Raw genomic sequence first — 24,778 nt, forward strand, 5'->3', positions numbered from 1 at the left:
CTATGAAGTATGGGGGTGGGTCAGTGATGCTGTGGGGCTGTTTCGCTTCCAAAGGCCCTGGGAACCTTGTTAGGGTGCATGGCATCATGAATGCTTTGAAATACCAGGACATTTTAAATCAAAATCTGTTGCCCTCTGCCCGAAAGCTGAAGATGGGTCGTCACTGGGTCTTTCAGCAAAAAAATGACCCTAAACATATGGCCAAATCTACACAGAAATAGTTCACCAGACACAAAATCAAGCTCCTCCCATGGCCATCTCAGTCCCCAGACCTTGTTTTGTTGGCAAAAGGGGGTTGTACAAAGTATTAACACCAGGGGTGCTAATAATTGTGACACACATTATTTGATGTCAAATAATTATTTCTTTATGTGGGATTTTCCCCCCCACTGAATAGATGCACTGCTATTGAAGGTTGGTTTTTTCTCTTTTTTCCATTAAGGTCCCATATTATTTGAATTAAAAAAAATATATATATATTAGATATATATATTAGAAGCTAAAAAAACACACCTTAACCAGGGGTGCCAATAATTATGGAGGGCACTGTATTGTGATAATAACAATATCTAGGTAAAATACACATTTAGGAGAAACCATTTAAGGAGTATTTTGTGCTTTTAGTGATACTTTTACGCACAAGCCCAGGAAAGTTACTGAGAATAGCCACGGGGGTCTCTGTTGGACTGGAGAGCAAAGTTGACTTTTGTAACTTCAACTGCAAAAATCCTGCGTTTCTCACTGGGAAACCTTTGTATTGCAGTCAGAATAGCTCTGCTGATAGTCTCGGCTAAATTTGACTCGCCTGACATATTTTCTTACAGCCCACCTTCGCCGACTGTGAGAAACAATATAATAATAATTAAAAAATTAAGTTGCTAAATAATGTTGTAAATATGGAACAAAAAAGTGACTGTAAACATTTCACACCACATTTTTAACACTACGTGGCGCTTAATGTGAGAAAATGTCATAATTTTCGGCATGTGCTGCTTTACAAATTATTGTTCTAGTTGTTTCATTAATTGCTAGTTATGGTATTTGGTAACACTTTGACACTGGCGCCATAAAACTGTCATAAGACCGTCATAACTATGACATGACACTGCTATGGGCATCAATGAATGCTTATGACAGGTGTCATTTTGTGTCATCCCGCAAATTATCTCAATTTTGAATGGATGTAAAAGATCTGAGTTGGACATAAAATGAGTTAGTGACATAACTTGACACTAAATGACAACCATCATTTACATTCATTAATGCCCATGATAGTGCCATTTTATAATTAGGAAGTTTTATGGCAGTCTTCTGATGCCGCTGTCAAATAAATTGTTACCTATTAAGCCAAATAAATCAACAAATAACCCACACTGACTGGACTATAAACCGCAGGATTCAAAATGAGGGGAAAAAAGTAGCGGCTTATAGTCCGAAAATTACGGTACATCAGTGTCACACCCCTAATAGAAATGGACACCACCTCTGGTATTTTCGCTGTTAGGTAATCACTCATACCTGATTTCATCATCTTATTTATGTGCTAGAAATTTATTGTTTTATTTTTATATTTTTATTTTTAAATCAGACCATTAAATTGATCATCAAATATATATTATTCCAGCTCAATCATCAATTAAAAACATTTTTGCAAGACGTCATCTAAGGGATGCTCATTCAGCTGTCTTTAGAGCAACCCTTACTAACGTCCAATCCATTTTGATTGGGAGAGGCTGATAGTGAATGATCGCTGCCAGTCCTTTCAGTCACAATTGATTGGACGTCTATCGCCGTCAATGGCAGCCATGTGTGAATGGCCAGCGCAAAAATTGCTTGAAAATATCATTTCTGCAGAGTCATGTAGCTGAAATCATTGGATTTTCACCACGTTGGGGCGGTAGTGCGCCAATCCACTTCCTGATCTTCAAACAAAGAAGAATGTGTTTCGCCACCGGTGTGTGAGCACTCCGCTCAGGAGTCAAAGTGAACGCGAATGTGGAGGTCACGTAATTTGGTAACAACATGTCTGTGTTTTACCCCACCTTGTGCCTCTGTGCGTATGGCTTATTTGCCAACATGCGACCATCGGAGCCTTTTCTTACCGCATACTTGATGGGACCAGACAAGAACCTGACCGAGGCGCAGGTGAGGAAGCAACTTCGCGAAATACAGGACAGTACGCAGATACACGGGGATGTGAAAAATATTGAATAATTTAAATAATAAAATAAATTATCTAAAGTTTGGTCTTAAGACAAGTAACAACTAAATAATCTGCGTTATTTAGCTCTCATTTAACTCATCGGCTGCCGTGTGATGGTACTGAAACTCATGAGCATTAAACAGCCTGTCCTCACTACCTACATGAATTGGACGTCTGTCCTTGTCAATGGCAGCCAATGAGTTAACGACTATGAAATTAAAAACAAAAACAAAACAACTTTACAATGTTTATTTGGGTTCATACTTCATAACAAGACTATTTCCCAAATTCATTTTTATTTTATTTTTATTAAAATTATATTAATATATAAATGCATTCATTCATTCATTAAAAATGTTTGAAAATGATCTAATAAAAATACAACCATTTTATAATTAATAAATGGATCATTAAAATTGAGACCTGGCGTCCATGTATATGGATTTGAAATTTTGGGTTATGTAGGCCACACCTGTGGCCGTTACTACGAAGCCGGTTTTCTGGCTTGGCAGGGTAACTTTGAGAGTGACTTCATCACGTGCAGCATAATTTATCAGCTAAGCAGGACTACAAAAGGTGGATATGTTGAAACCGGGGTGTTGCCATGGCAACACACGCCACACATCAAACCTGGTCGTCTCAGAGTTAGATCTTGCTTAACCCCAGGATTCAAATTAACCACGCTCTATTTAAACAGCACTCCTCCGCGGACGTGTCCTCTTGACAATGGCAGCATACCTGGATGACCCGTACGACATTGGCGCGCGGATTGTGAGTTGCTCTCTTCGGAGGGCACGGGTTTTTGGAGACCGCCAGAATCCACTGGCGAACCCGGACGATGTTTTCCATGAAAGATATAGATTTTCAGCTGAGGGAATTCGTTGCCTGTGCCAGCTGATCGAGGTGGACATCACTAAAGTAACCCGCCGAAGTCATGCCCTCACAACCGCGCAGATTGTGTGGCTGTCCTTGCGCTCTTTCCCCAGCGGACAATATACAGTATGTATTCCATCGTTGATGCTGAATATCTGAATAAGAACACTGTATGCTGTTCAATTCGGAAAGTTGTAGGAGTGGGGTATGGAAACTGAAAAAGTAAATTGATTGTTGAAAATGCTACACAGAAACTTGTGTCGGCTTCGCTGAATGTAAACGAATGTGGAGCTTTGCTCTCATACCAGAAATATATTTAATAAAGTTTTCCATCGTTATTTCGTTGAGTCAATGCATTTATAATAATCATAAAAATAAGTAGACTATTTAACCATTGAGAAAACTTGCGTTTTTTTCTGTGTAAACCCGAGGAGATTAAAATAAATGTCAAATCCACTATACGCCTGTTAGAGCAGAAACACAAATATATAAGATATAAATGTTTATTGAATATGCATCTTCCAGTCATGTTTAACTGAGAATTCGTTACAAAAGACAGGCTTTAATTTATTATCATTACGCACAAGCATTGTCACAAATGTGATCACACAAAACGCAACCACGCATCGCATCCCCGCATTTCCTTCTTCTCCTGAGTCCTAACAAATATAAAATTTCAGGGGGGGTCTCAGGCTCGGGTCTGCAAATCAAGTTAAGTGATTGGGCTCGGGCCGGGTCGGGCTGAATTTTTTTTAGGCCCAATCTAAACTCTACTCTGAAGATGTTCAAAGGACATACAGTTGTCGTCAAAAGTATACATACACTTGTGAAGAACATAATGTCATGGCTCTCTTGAGTTTCCAGTTATTTCTACAACTCTGATTTTTCTCTGATAGAGTGATTGGAACAGATACTTCTTTGTCACAAAAAACATTCATGAAGTTTGGTTCTTTTATGACTTTATTATGGGTGAACAGAAAAAAGTGATCAAATCTGCTGGGTCAAAAATATACATACAGCAGCGCTAATATTTGGTAACATGTCCCTTGGCCATTTTCACTTCAATTAGGCGCTTTTGGTAGCCATCCACAAGCTTCTGGCAAGCTTCTGGTTGAATCTTTGACCACTCCTCTTGACAGAATTGGTGCAGTTCAGTTAAATTTGATGGCTTTCTGATGTGGACTTGTTTCTTCAGCATTGTCCACAAGTTCTCAATGGGGTTTAAGTCAGGATTTTGGGAAGGCCATTCGAAAACCTTAATTCTAGCCTGATTTAGCCATTCCATTACCATTTTTGATATGTGTTTGGGGTCATTGTCCTGTTGGAACACCCAACTGCGCCCAAGACCCAATCTTCGGGCTGATGACGTTAGGTTATCTTGAAGAATTTGAAGGTAATCCTCCTTCTTCATTATCCCATTTACTCTCTGTAAGGCACCAGTTCCACTGGCAGCAAAACAGCCCCACAGCATAATACTACCACCACCGTGCTTGACGGTAGGCATGGTGTACTTGGGGTTAAAGGCCTCACCTTTTGTCCTCCAAACATATTGCTGGGCATTGTGGCCAAACAGCTCGATTTTTGTTTCGTCTGACCACAGAACTTTCCTCCAGAAGGTCTTATCTTTGTCCATGTGATCAGCAGCAAACTTCAGTCGAGCCTTAAGGTGCCGCTTTTGGAGCAAGGGCTTCCTTCTTGCACGGCAGCCTCTCAGTCCATGGAGATGCAAAACACGCTTGACTGTGGACACTGACACCTGTGTTCCAGCAGCTTCTAATTCTTGGCAGATCTGCTTTTTGGTGATTCTCGGTTGAATCTTCACCCTCCTGACCAATTTTCTCTCAGCAGCAGGTGATAGCTTGCGTCTTCCTCCTGATCGTGGCAGTGACAAAACAGTGCCATGCACTTTATACTTACAAACAATTGTTTGCACTGTTGCTCTTGGGACCTGCAGCTGCTTTGAAATGGCTCCAAGTGACTTTCCTGACTTGTTCAAGTCAATGATTCGCTTTTTCAGATCCATGTATGTATATTTTTGACCCAGCAGATTTGATCACTTTTTCTGTTAACCCATAATAAAGTCATAAAAGAACCAAACTTCATGAATGTTTTTTGTGACAAAGAAGTATCTGTTCCAATCACTCTATCGGAGAAAAATCAGAGTTGTAGAAATAACTGGAAATTCAAGAGAGCCATGACATGTTCTTCACAAGTGTATGTAAACTTTTGACCACAACTGTACATATTCATACAGTCAATGGGACTAAACATACAGTTATCCTGCTTCATGTGGTGATGCACGATAAATTATTTCTTACAGTTAACATATCAAATCTTATTTTGTTGTCCTGACAGTAGGCTTTATTTCTTTTCATGGACATGAGTAAACTGGCATATTGACACATTCACAAATCAAACGATCTGCAATTTGCTGCCAGCAGACCAGTCGCGCTCTACCAGCTGAAGCGGTGTTGGATTTCACGGTGCGGGTGGATTTTAATTCCTCATAACTCTGCATCATTATCGCACATTCCTCCTCCGTGAAGTAAGGTACCCGTGCCATCGTCACAAGTAATGTTTGACTCTGCCCCCCCCCCCCCCCCTTTTTTATGTGAATTCGCAGTAAGTCTGACTGGGTTCAATTCAATTTAGTTTTATTTGTATAGCCCTATATCACAACAAGGTTGTCTCAAAGGGCTTTGCAGAGGCAATGTGATACATAGTCAGAAACAGTAGATGAATTTGATAAAGCTCAAGTCCTGGGCATCCCCCATCCTTAGACCCTCCATGTCGGAGAGCAAAAACTCCAAAAACCATTTGGGAAAAATGAGAAACCCTGGGGAGAACCACAGTCAGGAGAGATCTACTCCCAGGAAGGACAGGCTATAGATGCACCAGGACTGATGGTGGGTATTAGCAGCAGGAGGTCCAGTTTGTAGAGAGACAATGGAATGAAGAAACAAGAGGAGGTCCATCTAGCCAGATGAGACGGGGGGCACGAGGATGTCCATCCAGCCAGGGGTCAGGATAGTCAGGAGCCTGCGGCTGAAAAATAGCTCCTCCCCAGAGGGGAGGGGGGAAAGGGGACACCGGGTGACTAGTGATGAAGAGACTAGTCAACTAGATATTAGGATTAGAAAAGAGAAATAAAGTAAGGTGGTAGGTAGAGTGAGAAAAAGTGGATAGGACTCAGTGGCTGTACTTCCCCTAGCATTATAGCTTCTAGTGCAGCTTAGACTGAACTGTGAGTCTTGTCCGATTTCAACTAGCCTGACCATAAGCTTTGTCAAATAGGAACATTTTTTAGTCTAATCTTAAATGTACAGACTGTGTCGGCTTGTTTAATACTAGCTGGAAGCTGATTCCATAAGACCGGAGCTTGGTAGCTAAAGGCTCTAACTCCTACTGTACTTTTAGAGACCCTGGGAACTACCAGTAGACCTGCATTCTGAGAACGGAGTGTTCTTTTGGGGCAGTATGGAACCAGAGCATCGGTGAGATAAGATGGCCCCAAACCATTAATGGTCTTAAATGTAAGAAGGAGGATTTTAAATTTAATTCTAAACTCAACTGGAAGCCAGTGAAGGGCCTGGAGCACAGGGGTGATGTGCTCTCTTCTATTAGTTTCTGTTAAAAGTCTTGCTGCTGCGTTCTGGACTAGCTGAAGACCTTTTAGAGAACTGTTAGGACAGGCTGCAAGTAAGGAGTTACAGTAATCCAATCTAGATGTAACGAACACGTTTAATTTTTCTGCATCGGTTTTAGACAAAATATTTCTAATTTTGGCTATTTTGCGCAGGTGAAAAAACGCCGTTCTGCAGGTTTGTTTAATATGAGCTTTAAATGATAAGTCTGGGTCAAATAGAACTCCTAGGTTTTTAACTGTAGTGCTGGAGCTACACTTACATTGTCCAGAGTGACTATCTGGGCAGTTAGAGAGTCTCTCACACTTTTTGGGCCTATTGTAAGGACTTCTGTCTTTTCAGGGTTAAGTAAAAGATAATTAATGCTCATCCAGGTATTTATATCTCGGACGCAGGGGCTTAATTTATCCACTTGCCTGATCTGCTCAGGTTTAATTGATGAATCAAGTTGTGTGTCGTCAGCGTAACAATGAAAGTTAATGCTATGTTTTCTGATGATATTGCCTAAAGAAAGCATATACAGCATAAACAAGATGGGCCCGAGGACCGACTCTTGCGGCACACCTTAACTGACTCTGGAATACGGTGATCATTGCTGGTTTACATTGACAAACTGGTACCTATTAGATAAATAGGATTTAAACCAGCAGAAGGCTGCTCCTCTAATGCCTATGTCCCATTCTAGTCTCTGCAATAAGATATTGTGGTCGATTGTGTCAAAGGCTGCACTCAGGTCCAACAGAACCAGGATTGAGACTAATCCATCGTCAGCCGCTGGCAACAAGTCGTTAGATACTTTGACTAATGCAGTTTCGGTGCTATGATGAGCTCGAAAGCCAGACTGGAAATTTTCAAATAAACTATTGTCCTGTAGGTGCTGACAGAGTTGTTTAACTACCACTCTTTCAAGGACTTTGGAGAGGAAAGGTAGATTACAGATAGGTCTATAATTGGCCAAGATATCAGGATCAAGAATAGGTTTTTTTCAAGAGCGGTTTAATAACTGCATATTTAAAGGACTGAGGCACGTGGCCAGTAACTAATGAGGTATTTATCATATTTAGGATAATATCAATAGTTAGAGGCAGGGTCTCTTTAAACAGTTTGGTTGGGATTGGGTCTAGGAAGCACGTTGATAATTTGGAGGACATAATAATTGAAGATACATCGATTTGGTCTACAGTGGTGAAGTTATTTAATATTATAGAGGGGTCTATAGGAGATTCTGAATTTTCAGTCTGTGCTTTATCAGACCTAATAGTTGGAAGTAATTCATTTATTTTGTTTCTAATAGTTGAGATTTTATTGTTAAAAAATTTTAGGAAGTTGACACAGGTTCGACTAATCAACCTCCTAATCAGCGTCGTAGCACCGATTTAGCACAAACTAGATAACCAGGTTTTGTCAACTCCGGTTACCCGCTGGTAAGCAGGATTACTTCTGGGGAGGTTGAACTCCAATCGTAGTATAGGCCACTGATCAAACATGTGATGCTACTTTGCGCTTCAAACTTCGAGCCCTGAGTCAATCGCAGATTTAAAAAATATATATATATTAGATAAATACATCATTTTATTTAAAAATATCAATATATATTCATGTATATATGTACAAATCATTATTTTGTTTTATATATATCTAATTTATATCATAATTATTACATTTGCAGTGCTTAAAAATTTATTAAAATATACATGTAAGGGTTTTAATTCATTTATTTTTTAATTATACTTTGGGGGGGAAATGAAAAAAAAGAAAACATATGTATCTCTTTCCAATGCTATTAAATCTGAATAAATACATTGAAAATATATATGGCGGAAAACACTCGGGTGACTTGAAATTCTGCTCTGAGACCCCCAATTTGGACAAATTTAAAAATTGTCCGATATGCACTTGTGATACACCACTGGTAAGCTTAAATTCTCAATTTTCTGGGGGAAGAAAAATTTTGAACAGGAGGGCATTTAAAAAAAAAAAAAAAAAAAACAGCAAAACCCTAACTGGAGGTGGAAGCATGAGAGCGCATAATTAAAGACGCCATGATTTCAACGAGATAATATCGCGTACTTGCCTGTTTTCGATCCAAAAACTCCATATAGTATGTATCATCGAGTGTCAATACAGAGATGTGAATAGCCACAGCTGGATTTTTTGGGGATTTTATGGGTGAAACATGGTAATATAATAAGGGTCGCGATGCAGAAATCGCAGACATCAAGGAATGGTTGAGATTTTCTTTTTCATATATTTGCCATTTTAAACTTTTTTTCCCCAATTTTTCTTTGTTTGGATTGATTATTTATCGATTAATTAATACAATTAAGCGATAGTTATGAGGTAGATATCAGTGACAAATTTACAGACACCATTTTTTTCATTGTGACGTAATTTGTTTAAAAGTTTATAATATGCGAGTGAATAATTTTTTAAAGTTTTTTTTTTTTTTTAAACTAGATATTAGATTAGATTATAATAAGTATAATTACTTACCCTCTTTTCATGGCTGGGTTGAAACAAAAAAGGTTGCACGGTGTCTGTAAACCGGGGTCTCCAGGGTAAAACGGACAAATTAAAGATAGTTTGGGGGCTTAATGCACCATGAATCTGCTATGGCACTATATAGACATATTCTATCAAACACAACAGTTCTTTTGGCTTAAAATACAGCAGTTTATTTTAAAGAGGGGTACAACAGCAGAAACTGCTTTTTCAGCCTTGTCTGTGTTTTCCGCCATTTATATATATATATATATATATATATATATATATATATATATATACACATCTAAAAAGAGGGATCAGTATACACGTCTGCGGACGCCAGGCATTTTTTTAATGATCAAAAATAGTCACTTTTCCGTTAAAGGTTTAATTTAGAAATGCATATTTTCTTCTTTTGATTAAACAAACAAACAAAAAATCAACATGTGCTTTCTTAAAGTCTACAGAAATCAAATATTTCCTGTTGAGAGGCTGAAATTCAAAGGATTTTTCCAACATTAGGTGTTCTGTGTAGACTTTTAAGGAAAAAAAAAATCTGTATTTTAGAATGAGGATGTAACATAACTGAATAATGAAAAAGTGAAGCAAAAAAAAATACATAATGGATGATATGTAGCATGGGAAAAAAATTGAAGATGTCATTTAAAGTTTTTCACTCCTCCCACAGTGGAACCCTCCAAAATTAGATATATTTTTTTTCATCATGAAGTAAAGAAAGTTTACTGGACATGCTTTTGGTTTTCGACTCAAATCTCCACCAGAAAACAAAGCCTAAATCCTTTGGAATTTGTGGTTAATCTCAAAACATTTTCTTTCCACCTACTTTGAGAAAGAAAGCATTTGTTACTTGGCACCAAGACAGAACAGTCTCACACTCATGTGTTTATTCACTTAGAAAATCCATAGTGCTGTACAGAGGCAAAGAAACAATGATTAGCTCAATGGCTGCATAGATGTCCAATCCATTTTGACGAGGTTCCAGGTTGAAATGCATTGCACATTTATAATCATTAAATAAACAGATCATTATTATTTTAATAATATGAACAGTAAAATGTAATTGTTGGTCGTTTGTGTCTTGCAGGTTGTGAGTGAAATCTACCCCATCTGGACATATTCTTATCTGGCGTTGCTGTTCCCCGTCTTTCTGGCCACCGACTACCTCTGTTATAAGCCTGTGTTGGTGTTGCAGGCGGCGAGCTTTGTAGTTACTTATGCGATGCTGCTAAAAGCACAAGGCCTCCAGGCCATGCAGTTGCTGGAGTTTTTCTTTGGGCTGGCCACCGCCTCGGAGGTAGCCTACTTCTCATACATCTACAGTGTTGTGGAGCCCACGCACTACCGCAGGGTGACCGCTTACTGCCGCAGTGTCACTCTGTTCGGCTCGGGCGCTGGCTCACTGATCGGCCAGCTCCTTCTCACCGTGGCCCAAGTCCGGCTGGTGCACCTTGTCTGGGCTACGCTTGCGTCAGCTGTCATAGCGTTTGTTCTCCCGTGGTTTCTGCCCATGCCCAAGCGGAGCTTGTTTTTCCACAAGAAACCAGAGGGGACGACAGAGAGGCAGTGTGACTACAGCGGTGCCCTAATTGAGAAAATTGACCGCAAGGTACCTCTAGGCAATGAGGAGGTCTCCACTGTGAGTACACAGTTTATGCTGCTACTACTTTAATGACCAGTCACGATCTAAGACTCCAACAATACTTCCTGACATAATTTAGTACTTCTTCAACCCCAACGATAAATTAACTCAACTCCATTTGCAGGCCAATGTTTTGTTGATTGTCTCACTTAGGCATCCCCATCATCAGCTGAGGTGCCAACCAGAAGCTGTGGCCTCTCAGGGGTCTTCAAGATGCTTCTGGCTGACATCCTACACTGTTACAGACGAGGTCCCCTGCTCGCATGGTCACTCTGGTGGGCGCTGGCCACCTGCGGCTACTTTCAGGTGCTCAACTATGCCCAAGCGTTGTGGGAGAACATCCGCCCCTCCACTGAATATGACATCTACAACGGCTATGTGGAGACACTGTCCACACTGCTAGGTATGGTAAAATTCCTGTATCGTTATGTAAATGACAACAAACTATTCTAACCTGATGTCTCGGGATGGGGGGTGGGTGATCTTTTAGGGGCTGTAGCTGCCCTCCTGGTGGGCCACTTGCCTGTGCGCTGGACATTGTGGGGAGAACTGGCCTTATGTGCCCTGTCACTGCTCATGGCTGCGTGCGTGCTCGTCATGGTGACCCTTAAAAACATTTGGCTGTGTTATGGCACCTACATCCTATTCAGAGCCACCTACATGCTGCTCATCACTGTTGCCACGTAAGTTGCCATTTCTTGCGGTTCGTATAACCAACTCACTTACAGGGATATTATTTGTTAGGTTGACCATCTTCATGTTTATGTGTGCATTTTATAAGCTGCAGGTGGCTAAGGCGTGCACGCTAAAACTAGCAGCACAAAATCCATTCAATGAAAGCAAAAAAATGTCGCAAAAACGTAATTCTTTATATGCTTTTTGTCATTACTAAATGTTTTTAAAAAGTTCAATATTCTATAGTGGTACTTTCATTACTAAAAACCACATAATTTTACTATTATTGTAATTTTTTGAGAATAGGCTGCACCCGCTTAAAACAAACTTTTACAAGAAAACTATTTATTTTGTCCTCAATGTGTGTGGGAACACAAATTGACAGATAGCGAACAACTTAGGCTCCAAGGAGAAGTCAGACGCTGGAGCATGGACTTCACTATCAGTTGACGGGACACGGGGCAAGTTTTTGCCCGTAATAGCAACTTATTTTTTCTTATTTAGTGCAATTTTGACATGAGTTTTCAACAGCTAATAAATCACTCAATTTTCACATGAGGAAAGCATGCAGAATCATCTTAATTTTATTCAACAAAAGTAAAATTTGCATTTTTCTAGATACAGTGACAGCTTATTGAACTTACTGAATTCCATTGTCACAACTAGCTCAGCATGTTTTGTCAGCTATCTGGCACTTGTCATTCAACAAGCTCCACTGCGATCTCCATGTTCTCATGCTGGGCAAGCTCCTGCTTGCAGCACTCAGCCACAGAGGAGTTGGCCTGGACCTTCCTGGCCAGGTAGCTGGCGTTGTTGCCGACTCAGACTGAAACGAAACAAAAATCAAATATAAAAATTAAACTGTCAGCGAAAAAATTATTTTTGGAGCCAAAGTTTCATCTTATGCTAGTTGTGGACAAAACTTGCTTGTAGTTTGTAAAAGCAGAATTTTTAAAAATATAGACAAAGAAATGTCTAAATTACAAGTTAGAGATACAAAATCCAACATGGCGGCCTTCACAAAACTGAGCTTTTTAAGTTGAAAATTCTTGTAAATAGATGCGTAAATTACTGATTTTTTTTTTAACAGATATGAACGTAAAACACTCTAGATCAGGGTTCATTGAATCCAGACCTCGGTCATTATCAGGCTTCTGATGACAGGTTGCTGATGACATAATCATTTGATTCAGGTGTGTTAGGGGAGAAGGACGTGGAAAACACGACAGGAAAAGTGGCACCGAGGTCCGGATTTAGTGAACCCTGCTCTAGATTCTTAGTCGAAAGCAAAAAAAAAAAAAACGAAAAAAAACAAAACGGGCAGTTATCATTCATTTTACGTAAATATTTTAGGCTAATGTTGGGCTATTGTATAATCCAATGTGGCGGCCGTCACAAAACAGTTTTTTTAGTTGAGAATTCTTGTAAATAAATGCGTAAATCCCAGAATTTTTAAAATATGTACGTAAAATACTCTAGATTCTTGGTTAAAAGCAAAAAAAAAAAAAAAAAAAAACGGTCAGTTATCATTCATCTTATGTAAATATCTTAGGCTAATTTTTTCCATTTCATTTTTTTTTAATGTTTCCAAGTGTATGGATGTTGCTATTTTATATAATAATTACCTTGAATCCTTAACCAAATTACTCTTCAGACAATACTGCCTGCTTGTATGCAGTACAACTTTCGTCCTGTTTCAACCTAAATCCGGCGTTGGAACGCAGCGTGTGTTCAAGGTTATCACAGCTCTGCCTGCATCTGTTGGCCTCCTTCCGGAAGAAATGGTGCAATGTCTGTGGGAGGTGTCCCGTCAACTGATAGTGAAGTCTATGGCTGGAGTAAAGTTTTTTTACGGAAGACGTAAATTTACCTTGATAAGAGCACTTTTTCAAGTGCATTATTTTAAGTACCTCGGGGTCTTGTTCACGAGTGACGGAAAAATGGGACGGTAGATCGACAGGCAGATTGGTGCGGCGTCTACAGTGATACGGACTCCGCATTGGTCCGTCGTGGTGAAGATGGAGCAGAGCCAAAAGGCGAAGCTATTTACCGGTTGATCTACGTTCGTTCCCTCACCTGTGGTCACGAGCTGTGGGTTCAGACCGAAAAAACATCCCAGATACAGTATGAGTGTCTGAAATGAGTTTCCTCTATATGGTGTCTGCCTTAATAAGGTGAGAAGCCCGGTCATCGGGAAGGGGCTCGGGGTAGAGCTGCTGCTCCGCCGCATCGAGAGGAGCCAGATGAGGTGGCTCGGGCATTTGATTAAGATGCCTCCGAGGCACCTCCGTGGTGAGGTGTTCCAGGCACGTCCCAGTGGGAGGAGGCCACGGGGTCGACCCTGGACAAGCTAGGGAGACTATGTCTCCCGGCTGGCCTGTGAATGCCTTGGGATCCCCCAAGAAGAGCTGGATGAAGTGGCTGGGGAGAGGGAGGTCTGGGCTTCCCTGCTGAAGCTGCTGCCCCTGTAGCCCGATCTCGGGTAAGCGGGAGAAAATGAATGGATGGAGAGCACTTTTTTTGTAAGACTGAAAACAACAAAGATTGTGTCAATAATATGCAAAAGTCACAAAATAACGTATACATTAGTGTTGTATCGGTCGCGAACGATTCGTTCTTTTTGAACGAATTGTTTGGGTGACCGAGACCGAACTAATCACCATCTGCACTGATTCGTTCTATGAAGTTGGTGCTTGTTCACTGCGTGGGAGCGCGTTGAGCAAGCGGCAGCGTCTTCTGACATCGCACACGACCAATCAGACGCCAGCCTCATCGCGGGCAGGGTAGGGACCGGAAACAGAATCAGGGCGTATGTCACTCACTTCCACGTGTGGCCAATGAGCAGCCAGCGTGCAGGCAGGGGGGCAAGACTGAGTTTTGTCACTTCCCGTTCAGTGACTCGGTCCTCCGGTTCCTGACCTAGCTTGCTGCTAACTTGACTTTCCAGTAATGACTATGCGGTGAACGAATCAAAAAATGAAAGGACAGGACTTTGTCACATATTTGTTAACGTGGAGCCTATCAAATGCAGCTCAAAAAGACAAAAACACCACACAAATCTAGCGAGCATGGTTTAGTGTACTACTTTTCTCAACAGACTCGCGACTACCTATTACGACATACTATCAAATTTACAGTAATTTAAAACACGGGTAGCTACGAGGCAAGTAAAAGCTGAGCTGCGGTCGCGTGACGGCAATGAAGGGGCCAAAGAACTGTCACTGTAAGGAGGCTTCGTGGCAGCGATATTTACCTCATATGTGCACAGAAAAAAAGAATATTTAGTATGATCACCATAATACTGATTTGCAGTGAAACGGTATATACTTGTCCATTTTTTCCAAGTGTTTTATTTATTTATTTTTTCGTGTCAGGTGTTGGTTGGTTTGACAAATTATGTCAATCCGTCCATCATGTGCTACTCAAGCGCCCCAAAACAACGCACATGGACACGGGAAATGTCGCAATATGTCTACATTTTTCTTAACAGACTAATGAGAGTAGAAAGGCGATATCGTAAAGAGCAAACAATTATTTCTCGTCAGCATTTGACGATCTGAGATGCGGGGACGACAGGGGAGCTGACCGTTTTATTTTATTTATTAATACCAGTGCAAAAATTCAATACGATCACCATAATACTGATTTGCAATGAAACTGTATATACATGTCAATTTTTTCCGAGTGTTTTATTTTTTTTTTCGTGTCAGAGCGTGTCGGTTGGTTTGACAAATTATGTCAATCCGTCCATCATGCGCTACTCAAGCGCCCCAAAACAACGCACGCGGACACGGGAGATGTCGCAATATGTCTACATTTTTCTTAACAGACTAATGAGGGTAGAAAGGCGACATCGTAAAGAGCAAACAATCATTTCTCGTCAGCATTTGACGATCTGAGATGCGGGGACGACAGGGGAGCTGACCGGATTATTTTATTTATTAATACCAGTGCAAAAATTCAATACGATCATCTTAATATGGATTTGCAATTAAACTGTCAAATATCAAAATGTAGTATTGTCTTTATTTCAGAGCAGCACATTCAACAACTAGCTATTTACACTTATAGTTTTAACAGTAGTAACTAAAAATAATAGTGATGAGCAGAAAAACAAAAATACAACAGAGCGAGAGGTAAATATGATGTGTTGGTCGTTCCATATTTAGAAATTAAACTTTCGATTTATTTTTATTTTCGTGACCAGCAAGCATGCTGCGTTGGTTGGTAGCAGGCTAGCAGCAGCATTGTATATGTGATCAAGAACATGCTAAAGAAAGTCCGTGCACCCCCGACCCCAAACCCCCGCCAAAAGGAAAATGTTTAACCGTGTCCTAAATCGAAATGCAAGCACGAGCCATGACTTTGAGCCCATAGAACTAGGACAGACGACGCGGAAGTTCTCCCTCGCTTTTGCAGCAGCGGGAGGGAGACGAGGCTGTCTGTGAAAGCAGAATGATATTGCCTGTCACTCATTACTGAAACTACGACAAGTGGTCAATGAGGAGCCTGTGTGCAAGAGAGAGGGAGGGACCAAGAATGTCACTTCCCGTTCAGTTATACTGCGAAGCGGTCTTTGGTGATTCGTTCGGCAACGTCACTTCCCGTTCACTAACCGAACGATTCATTTGGGCGGGAAGGGAGATGAGGGGCGCGAACGATTCGTTGAACGATTCGTTTGAACGAATCTTTTTACTGAACGATCCGGAATGGATTCGTTTACTCAAGTGAACGACAGATCCCGTCACTAGTATACATATTACGTGTCCATTTGTATAGCTGTACTAGTATTTCAGCTTGCAAGCAATGAAATAATGTAACTACAATTTACCACAAATGCAAACAAACGAAATATACACATCTCCAGTATACCACATAACGGTAATGAACATAAAATAAAGAAAGAATACAACTTACAAGCGATGCTTGTATAAGGCACAAACCATGTGGTCAGATGGCGAGAACTGCTGTTGTAAACTGGCTGCAGACGTTAGCTTGTCCAACTAGCGTCGATATATGATTATGTCAGCAAAAAGTGCTGGAACCTTTCAAAACTAATCACACATAAGCGCCAGCAGGGGGCAACAATACAGCATAAACATATGGAGTCCATAAGAGGACTTAACACTATTTGTTGATTTATTGTCGGCATTGGGCTATAAGGGGCAGGCGTCTACATTGTATAATGGGATATTTACACTCAGTTACCGATTAGTATGTAAAATCCATGAATAAACCACATTGCAGTTGTGCACATTCAATTCATTGTGTTGATGCCCATTTGTTTTTTGACATTGATGACCCAGTTTTAGTGCTCACACTTCACCATTAAAGATAGTATAATAAAACTTATGAGCGTGAGACCAGGTTTAAACAGGGTTCAAAGCGGGGGGGGGGGGGGGGGGGGGGGGGGGGGAACAGCAGTTTTATAGTCCGAAAAAATAGTTGACGGCTATATATACAAGTCCAGTTGGATAGAAAGGGTTGGCAGTGAATAGACATTTATCACTAATGAATTAATGGCATTTCAGGCTAAACTAAGACTATTTTCATCCCAGTCAGTGTTTTGGCAAAATTTTGGAGTACAGTAAGCTCACAGGTTAAAAAAAAACAAACCTTAATATATTTCCACCAAATACAGTGCTGGCCAAAAGTATTGGCATCCCTGCAATTCTGTCAGATATTGCTCAATATCTCCAAGAAAATGATTGCAATTACAAATGCTTTGGTAGTAATATCTTCATTTATTTTGCTTGCAATGAAATAACACAAAAGAGAATTGGGGGGGGGGGGGGGGGGGGGGGGATCATTTTACAGAGAAGTCCAAAAATGGACTGGACAAAAGTATTTGCACCCTCAGCCTAATATTTGGTAGCACAACCTTTCTCCAAACTGCCATTTTCAGATCTCTCCACAGATGTTCTATGGGATTCAGGTCTGGAGTCATTGCTGGCCACTTTTGAAGTCTCCAGTGCTCTCTCTCAAACCATTTTGTAGTGCTCTTTAAAGTGTGTTTTGGGTCATTGTCCTGCTGGAAGACCCGTGACCTCTGAGGGTGACCAAGCTTTCTCACACTGGGCCCTACATTATGCTGCAAAATTTGTTGTAGTCTTCAGACTTCCTAATGCCATGCACACGGTCAAGCAGTCCAGTGCCAGAGTTAGCAAAGCGACCCTAAAACATCAGGGAACCTCCGCCATGTTTGACTGTGGGGACCGTGTTCCTTTATTATTTTAATTTTTTTTCTTTTCATTCTCTTTTGTGTTTTTTCATTGCAATTAAAATAAATGAAGATATTACCACCAAAGCATTTGTAATTTCAATCATTTTCTGGGAGAAAGAGTATTATCCTACAGAATTGCAGGGGTGCCAGCACTGTAGGTGACGCATTTTTTTTTTTTTTAAATTAGTGAAATCTTTAATCAAGAACCAACAAGTGGTGGTTCACGCTGCTGTTACTGAATGCTCATTGCCATATTTTGCAAACTGTGGCTCGGAAAATTAATGAATGGTACAGATACAATATGTTTATGACATTACATCAAATACTGTATCTCCTTGAACACAGTAGTGTTCTGATACAATATTTCCTCTGGCAGATATCAAATAGCTTCCAGCCTCAACATGCAGCGTTATGCCTTGGTATTCGGTGTCAACACTTTCGTGGCTCTGCTGCTGCAGTCTCTGCTCACTCTGGTGGTGGTGGACTCAGCCGTCCTGGGCTTGGACATCTTCACTCAGGTGAAAAACTAATTCATTCTTACTAAATGACAACATTTTAGGTACACTTTAACAATGTCAAGTGTTTCAATAGGATTGTGAAAAGCATTGTTTTTATGACTTTAGTTTGGCCAATTACGTATTTACCTATTTGACAGCACTTTGTTGTATTGGATGACTTTGGTTAATGCACTATGCATACACATACTTAAATGGTTTTGGTCAGATTGACTCTGACAAAAAGGACATTCCTGCATTGTTGTTGACATGTGTTCCTCCGTCAGTTCTACGTCTACTGCGGCTACTTTGCTGTCATCTCTGCTGTGTTCCTGTTGGCCGCGCTTTTCAAAGTGGTCACTCGGCGGCATTCTGAACAGGAGGCTCTGTCCAGAAGCCCAGAAGACACGGAAATGTCATGACATCGACATTGTGATGGGACTGTTTTTTTTTGTTTTTTGTTTTTTTTTTATACAGCATCTGTTCACAAATGCAGCAGCCTTGCTCTAAGCATACTGATGATCTTGTTTTTTTGTGAGTTTACATTTAACTTAGCACTCCTTCCACTCCCAACCCCCCCCCCCGCTATCATGAGTTCCAGTATTTAACTCACTGCACTGATGCATTAAATAATGCTATATGTATAGTACAACTTTCTATGAATTTGAGGCCTTAGACTTGAACGCAATACCGTGTGCACTTCCATGTCTTTCCGCACATTCTTCATATGAACATTCATTTGTGTGCCTGAAATCACAAGTCACAGCCAAACAGCTTGTACTACTGTATATTTGGTGAATGTTACATTCTGTATTGTACTGTAATAGGCTTATGTAAGTGTGTGGTTGAGAGTGTTGAACTATGTGTGGATGTGAACGTGTGACAATCAAGTTCAGAAAATATGGCAATGAAAGGAAAATGGATTTTCGGTTACTGTATTTTTTTTAACTTTGCTTTAGTAACAATATTTTTTAAAAATTCCACTGCAATACTGCTTTTAAATGTTATGTTGCTGTTGATCAATAAAAGTCTACATGAATGTAGGTTTTGCATTTTGAAGAATACCACACAAAAATACATGCTGGAATGAGGTAAATGCAAATTATTTTTTTGATTCGTCAGGGAATTCAAACTTTTGTATGAACGAAAGAATAAACATTCATATTTTGTGCCACTTAATCCTCACGAGGATTGTGACGGTGCTGGAGCTTAGCCCAGATAAATATTGGCAGTAGGCAGGGTACACTATGATTTGGTTGAAAGAATATAATTCAACAAAATCATTAATTTGTTAAAAAAATGTTTTACATGCAGTGCTAGGGTTGATGTATTTCTTGATCACCACAATAATCTGACAGTTATATCAAGTTCCAGATGACTGCAAGTGTTGCCATGGAGCCATTAAGAACAGCAACACCGTAATCCAAGAGCAAATCTTTGTTGTTTTTGTCTCTGAAATGATAAAAAGCAACGCTCAAGTCTGGTGATTTGACCTTTTCTTAAAAATGATGTACACATTGATTTATTTACCTGCACAGTAGTGTAAGCAGTGTTGGTGGCACCGTGCCTGGCTTGTAGGAGTTGAGGTAGATCAGAGTCCATGAGAAGAAGCAGCAACTGAGTCCTGCGAATATCGAGAGAACCAAGATACTCCAGAAACCTACGGGAGAAGACATTTCGTGAGCAGGAATTATTTGTTGCATTGTGGTCTCAAAAGTTTTATTATACTATCTCTAATGGTGAAGTGTGAGCACTAAAACTGGGCCATCACTGTCAAAAAGTACATGGGCATCAACACAATGAATTGAATGCGTACAACTGCAAGCCACCATAAAATGCGTAGTGCTTCAACGATTTTTCCAGCAGACACTGCATTAGTTAGTGCCCTTCATCTAAATTGATATAAAGCCGCATCAAAATAATGAGAATCTAAAAATTGACACACCCTTCTTTAGTTTATTCACAAAACGAGTGTTTATCTTTCTGCACATGTGATGATAGTGAAGTTTAAGTGCTGCACAGTGCTGACATTGTAGTAAAATATTTCTAAAAGTATAATTATTGCCCATTTGTGTGTTGATGAATGCTATTATGCTAGCAGAGTTTAGTCCTATCTAAAGTCATGCATTTAATGGCACTCTGACAAAATGACTTTCTGCACAAATCCCCTATGGCACCACTGTTTGTGAGTGACACTTACTATAGGGGTTGAGATTAACAGGTGACAGGTCAAAAATATACACACCCAGCATCCTGGCTTCTGCCCCACTCTCTTCTTTTACTCTGCCTGCCCGCAGCTCTGGGGAAAAAAAATCCAATAATAGTTTTACATCACACTCACAATGACTAGGCATATACCTGAATGAGATTCTGACGGTATGATAACCTTAAAGAGCATACGACACGTGAAAAAAGTCTTAAATGGCATTATGTGAATTAGAATCATATTTTGAGACGATTCGACTATATACAACAATTAAGCAAAGCACAGATGACGAGAAATTAGTCTTTTAATCTGCCGGTTAGCCACACCTACCATTATAGGGCTTTAGCGTCCCCAACAGGCGGATGACATCAGTGGTAGACTGGGCTCATCGGTTTTACTATTCAGCCCATTGAGGGGGAATTATTCAGAATGAGGAAAACGCGACGAAGAGAGCTGCAAAATGTCATTGTTTCAGTCCCTCTACGCCAATATTTTTACAGGATATTCTTTTTATCCAAGTATTTTTCCCCAATAGCTATATAAATGGCTTGAGAAGGACCAGTCAGCCCGTCGAGGGGGAACTATTCACAACGAGGAAAACGTGACGAAGAGAGCGGCAAAATGTCATTGTTTCTGTCTCTTTACTTCAATATTTTTACAGGATATTCTTTTTATCCAAGTATTTTCCCCAATAGCTATATAAATGGCTTGAGAAGGACCAGTCAGCCCGTCGAGGGGGAACTATTCACAACGAGGAAAACGCGACGAAGAGAGCGGCAAAATGTCATTGTTTCTGTCTCTTTACTTCAATATTTTTACAGGATATTCTTTTTATCCAAGTATTTTCCCCAATTGCTAAATAAATGGCATGGTCATGACAAATAGTCTTGTGCTGAATGGAATATGAAATAATAAAAATGCATTTATTCAGGACGACATGGCAAAATTACTCCATAATGGTCAAAACTGTCGACTTCACCTTTACTGTCGCACCTCCCGAACGATATTTTATGACACCTAAATCGGACATATGTCATTTCCCTTCCCCGGCTTCGGAGAATGTAAACAAACTAGAAGGCGTGACAGCTAGCCGACATGCTAACCCGAACCGAGTGATGTTTCAAAGTCTTCGAAGCGGAAAATCACACATAACTATCCTGGATTATTTGACATGACGACCCGGTTGTCGATTGTCTTTGTGGATCGGCAAACCGCCCGGCGGAGAGCAATTTACAGTTCGTTCCCCAGAGGAGGGTGATTGGAGTTGTTGTGCAGCTAACGTGCTGCTGCTAATGAGCATTAGGAGAGCTTTTTACATGCCTATCAATGATCAAACGTAAGTAGTCCTTCATTTAAAGGAAGTTTGTAGTGTTTACTTTGTAATCGCTGTATTCATATTTGACATAATACAAAACAAGATGTTTACTCACTTCCTCGTAAATCCAATGGTCCCACAGTAAATATCCACGGTGAATGGGAACCTTTTGAAACTCCAAAAAAGCGCATACGCCTCTCCCTTATACAGAATGATTTTTCTGCAGCCGTTTGGCTGGCGTGATGTGAAAAATAAACGTATTAATCCGCAAAATCAGCTGAATCCTTCGTCCTCATACACAACAGTACACTGTAGCGTGAAGAGGACGTCTTCTACCGTACACGTCACAGCGCCCTCCTCCTCAATGCAAGCCCGAAGCCGGAAGTCACTCATTTTCGTGGCGCGGGATTAAAAAAACTAAATAAAAATAGCGATCGCTTCCACACACATCCAAGCGGCCCATATCATTCAGGGGCATAAAATACTGCGTGTATTATGGAATAAACATGTTTTTTCGTGTCACAGGCACTTTAAGCAAAAAATATCACTGTTTCATAGTATCAAGATACTGAAATTACAGCTCTGAAATGCGTTACTTTGAGATATATGGGTTTAAAAAAAACATCCCCATTAAACAGGACTTTTATTTTTCAAAACAATAGCAAATTGGAAAAAAAAGTATAATGTTAAAAAAAAAAAAAAAATCTAAATATAATGAAAATAAATGCATTTCTTTAGGTGAGCGTAAACCCACAGCCACAGCTCAACATTATTATCATCAGAACATAAATAACTGAATTTTTTCCATAAAAAGTATGTGTATGATTGCGTACAATATACACACTCTCTTTTTCAACAGTTACCAGAGAGAAAAAAACAACACATTTTACCACCGCTAGACACACTAATCCCGCTGGAGTTAACACTCAAAGCTGGTGGAAAACGTTCATGACAGTGTTTAGTAACCTTTAATTTTGTATAAATGCGAAATCATATTAGAGGCATTGCCTCCTCAGCATCCACCCTCCGCAAACATATTTTACATGTCCTTTGGCCCTCCTCCTCTCAGCCGCGGCAGTCTGTAATTTTTCTTTAGCTGAAGTATTCCCAAACGAGCGATTTCGTTTTCTTCAATGGGGGGAAAAACTTCATGAGTTTCACCTCCTCCAGCCATCGTGTAGCACAGCTGACTCACTAACACTGGGCAAGCACCGATGGGGGAGGGTTAAGCCTTGCAGCTACAAGCAAGGGATTTCTCCCTGCATTTTTGGGACATAAAAAATAGCTATTACCGTAGGGACGGTATGACAGAACATTTTTGCGATTTTGAAACCATGACGTTTTCATACCACAGTATACCTTGAAACCGGTAATCGGCACATGTCTAACAATGACAATACAATCTTTCACACATATAGGCTACACTCAGGTCCAGTCACATTAACTTTCTTTGATAAATATTTTCATACCACATATTCCTACTTTTTCATAGCCACACAGCAACGTCTTTTTCTGTACTCAAAGCAAAATTGCAAAGTATTTAGGCTTCCCGTTTGTACTATTTGCTCTGTATTCTAACACTTGAGTTTACCTTGTAATATAGGGTCCAAAAGGGCGCATAAAACCCCGACGGCAGCGACAACCAGGGCAGAAACCACTACTGACGCCACTACTACAGTCCACGGTTTAAAGCCAAGACGATGTTTAACCGAGCTTCTTTTTACCACTGCTCCACTCTGTGACCTATGCTCCATTATTATTATTTTTACAGAGGTCTCGCTCAAATTTAGCAAGTTGCATATTATGCACAAAACACTGTTCCAGATTCAAAGTGTCATCATTTCTCTTGTCTTGTTGCGCGTCTGTACTGCCACTTCCGCAAACAAATACACATTCTTCTTCTGCTTTAGCAAGACAGGCTAACGCTTGGTAATTTACTGCCAACCAGTGGTTCTCATCGTCATTACTGTTCTATTTTCCACATAAGGTTTTCAAACGGATGGCAACGAAATATTGTTTAAAAATATCCATAACTGTCAACCCGAGGCCGTTGGCAATCTTACAATTAGTGACGTATGCCCTTACAAATTGGTGACTGATCTTCCAACGTTGTATATAGCGTGCAATATGAAAAAAAAAAAAAAAAACTCAATTTTAAAAATAATATGAATTTATTGGTAATATTATAACATATAACCTGGTGCAATCAAAGAACAATCAAAATCTTCAGTTACATCATGATTACTAAAATTTAACATTGACTTATATATATATATATATATATAAAAAGTATTCGGCCCCCTTGAACCTTGCAACCTTTCGCCACATTTCAGGCTTCAAACATAAAGATATAAAATTTTAATTTTTTGTCAAGAATCAACAACAAGTGGGACACAATCGTGAAGTGGAACAAAATTATATGGATATATATATATATATATATATATGGATAATTTAAACTTATTTAACAAATAAAAAACTGAAAAGTGGGGCGTGCAATATTATTCGGCCCCCTTGCGTTAATACTTTGTAGCGCCACCTTTTGCTCCAATTACAGCTGCAAGTCGCTTGGGGTATGTTTCTATCAGTTTTGCACATCGAGAGACTGACATTCTTGCCCATTCTTCCTTGCAAAACAGCTCGAGCTCAGTGAGGTTGGATGGAGAGTGTTTGTGAACAGCAGTCTTCAGCTCTTTCCACAGATTCTCGATTGGATTCAGGTCTGGACTTTGACTTGGCCATTCTAACACCTGGATACGTTTATTTTTGAACCATTCCATTGTAGATTTGGCTTTATGTTTTGGATCATTGTCCTGTTGGAAGATAAATCTCCGTCCCAGTCTCAGGTCTTGTGCAGATACCAACAGGTTTTCTTCCAGAATGTTCCTGCATTTGGTTGCATCCATCTTCCCGTCAATTTTAACCATCTTCCCTGTCCCTGCTGAAGAAAAGCAGGCCCAAACCATGATGCTGCCACCACCATGTTTGACAGTGGGGATGG

At 40.1% G+C, this 24,778-nt stretch overlaps 2 protein-coding genes across 5 annotated transcripts; one reads left to right on the forward strand and one right to left on the reverse strand.

Moving 5' to 3' along the window:
* The first annotated feature begins 1,910 nt into the window (after positions 1-1,910).
* On the forward strand, positions 1,911-20,912 carry slc19a2 (solute carrier family 19 member 2). Of its 3 annotated transcripts, XM_057827801.1 has the most exons (7): positions 1,998-2,145; positions 2,901-3,202; positions 10,310-10,861; positions 11,018-11,267; positions 11,355-11,547; positions 18,139-18,280; positions 18,544-20,912. In XM_057827801.1, the coding sequence occupies exons 2-7, from the start codon at positions 2,930-2,932 to the stop codon at positions 18,676-18,678; spliced, it is 1,545 nt and encodes a 514-aa protein (XP_057683784.1). In that variant the 5' UTR covers positions 1,998-2,145; positions 2,901-2,929; the 3' UTR covers positions 18,679-20,912. The 3 variants fall into 3 exon arrangements, with proteins under 3 accessions (XP_057683793.1, XP_057683784.1, XP_057683801.1); XM_057827810.1 differs by lacking the exon at positions 2,901-3,202 and having other exon boundaries at positions 1,911-2,145; positions 18,544-20,905; XM_057827818.1 differs by lacking the exons at positions 18,139-18,280; positions 18,544-20,912 and having other exon boundaries at positions 11,355-16,923.
* On the reverse strand, positions 17,344-23,681 carry arl6ip6 (ADP-ribosylation factor-like 6 interacting protein 6). Of its 2 annotated transcripts, none has more exons than XM_057827830.1 (4): positions 23,369-23,681; positions 20,502-20,555; positions 19,787-19,916; positions 17,344-19,708 (listed from the first exon to the last, which is right to left on the reverse strand). In XM_057827830.1, exons 1-4 carry the CDS (start codon positions 23,529-23,531, stop codon positions 19,615-19,617), a joined length of 441 nt encoding a protein of 146 aa, XP_057683813.1. In that variant the 5' UTR covers positions 23,532-23,681; the 3' UTR covers positions 17,344-19,614. The 2 variants fall into 2 exon arrangements, with proteins under 2 accessions (XP_057683813.1, XP_057683822.1); XM_057827839.1 differs by lacking the exon at positions 23,369-23,681 and adding an exon at positions 21,893-23,362.
* Between the last annotated feature and the right edge of the window lie 1,097 nt (positions 23,682-24,778).

Source organism: Corythoichthys intestinalis, chromosome 2 (genome assembly GCF_030265065.1).
Source record: "Corythoichthys intestinalis isolate RoL2023-P3 chromosome 2, ASM3026506v1, whole genome shotgun sequence".
Classification (NCBI taxonomy): domain Eukaryota; kingdom Metazoa; phylum Chordata; class Actinopteri; order Syngnathiformes; family Syngnathidae; genus Corythoichthys; species Corythoichthys intestinalis.

Coding starts and splice junctions, on each gene's coding strand:
- slc19a2 (XM_057827801.1), top strand. CDS start 2,930: ATGGCAGCATACCTGGATGACCCGTACGACATTGGCGCGCGGATTGTG. Junction 3,203..10,309: donor TCCCCAGCGGACAATATACA/GTATGTATTCCA, acceptor TGTGTCTTGCAG/GTTGTGAGTGAAATCTACCC. Junction 18,281..18,543: donor GCTTGGACATCTTCACTCAG/GTGAAAAACTAA, acceptor TTCCTCCGTCAG/TTCTACGTCTACTGCGGCTA.
- arl6ip6 (XM_057827830.1), bottom strand. CDS start 23,531: ATGGAGCATAGGTCACAGAGTGGAGCAGTGGTAAAAAGAAGCTCGGTT. Junction 19,917..20,501: donor GGCAGAAGCCAGGATGCTGG/GTGTGTATATTT, acceptor CTTCTCCCGTAG/GTTTCTGGAGTATCTTGGTT. Junction 19,709..19,786: donor CTGCTTACACTACTGTGCAG/GTAAATAAATCA, acceptor TTATCATTTCAG/AGACAAAAACAACAAAGATT.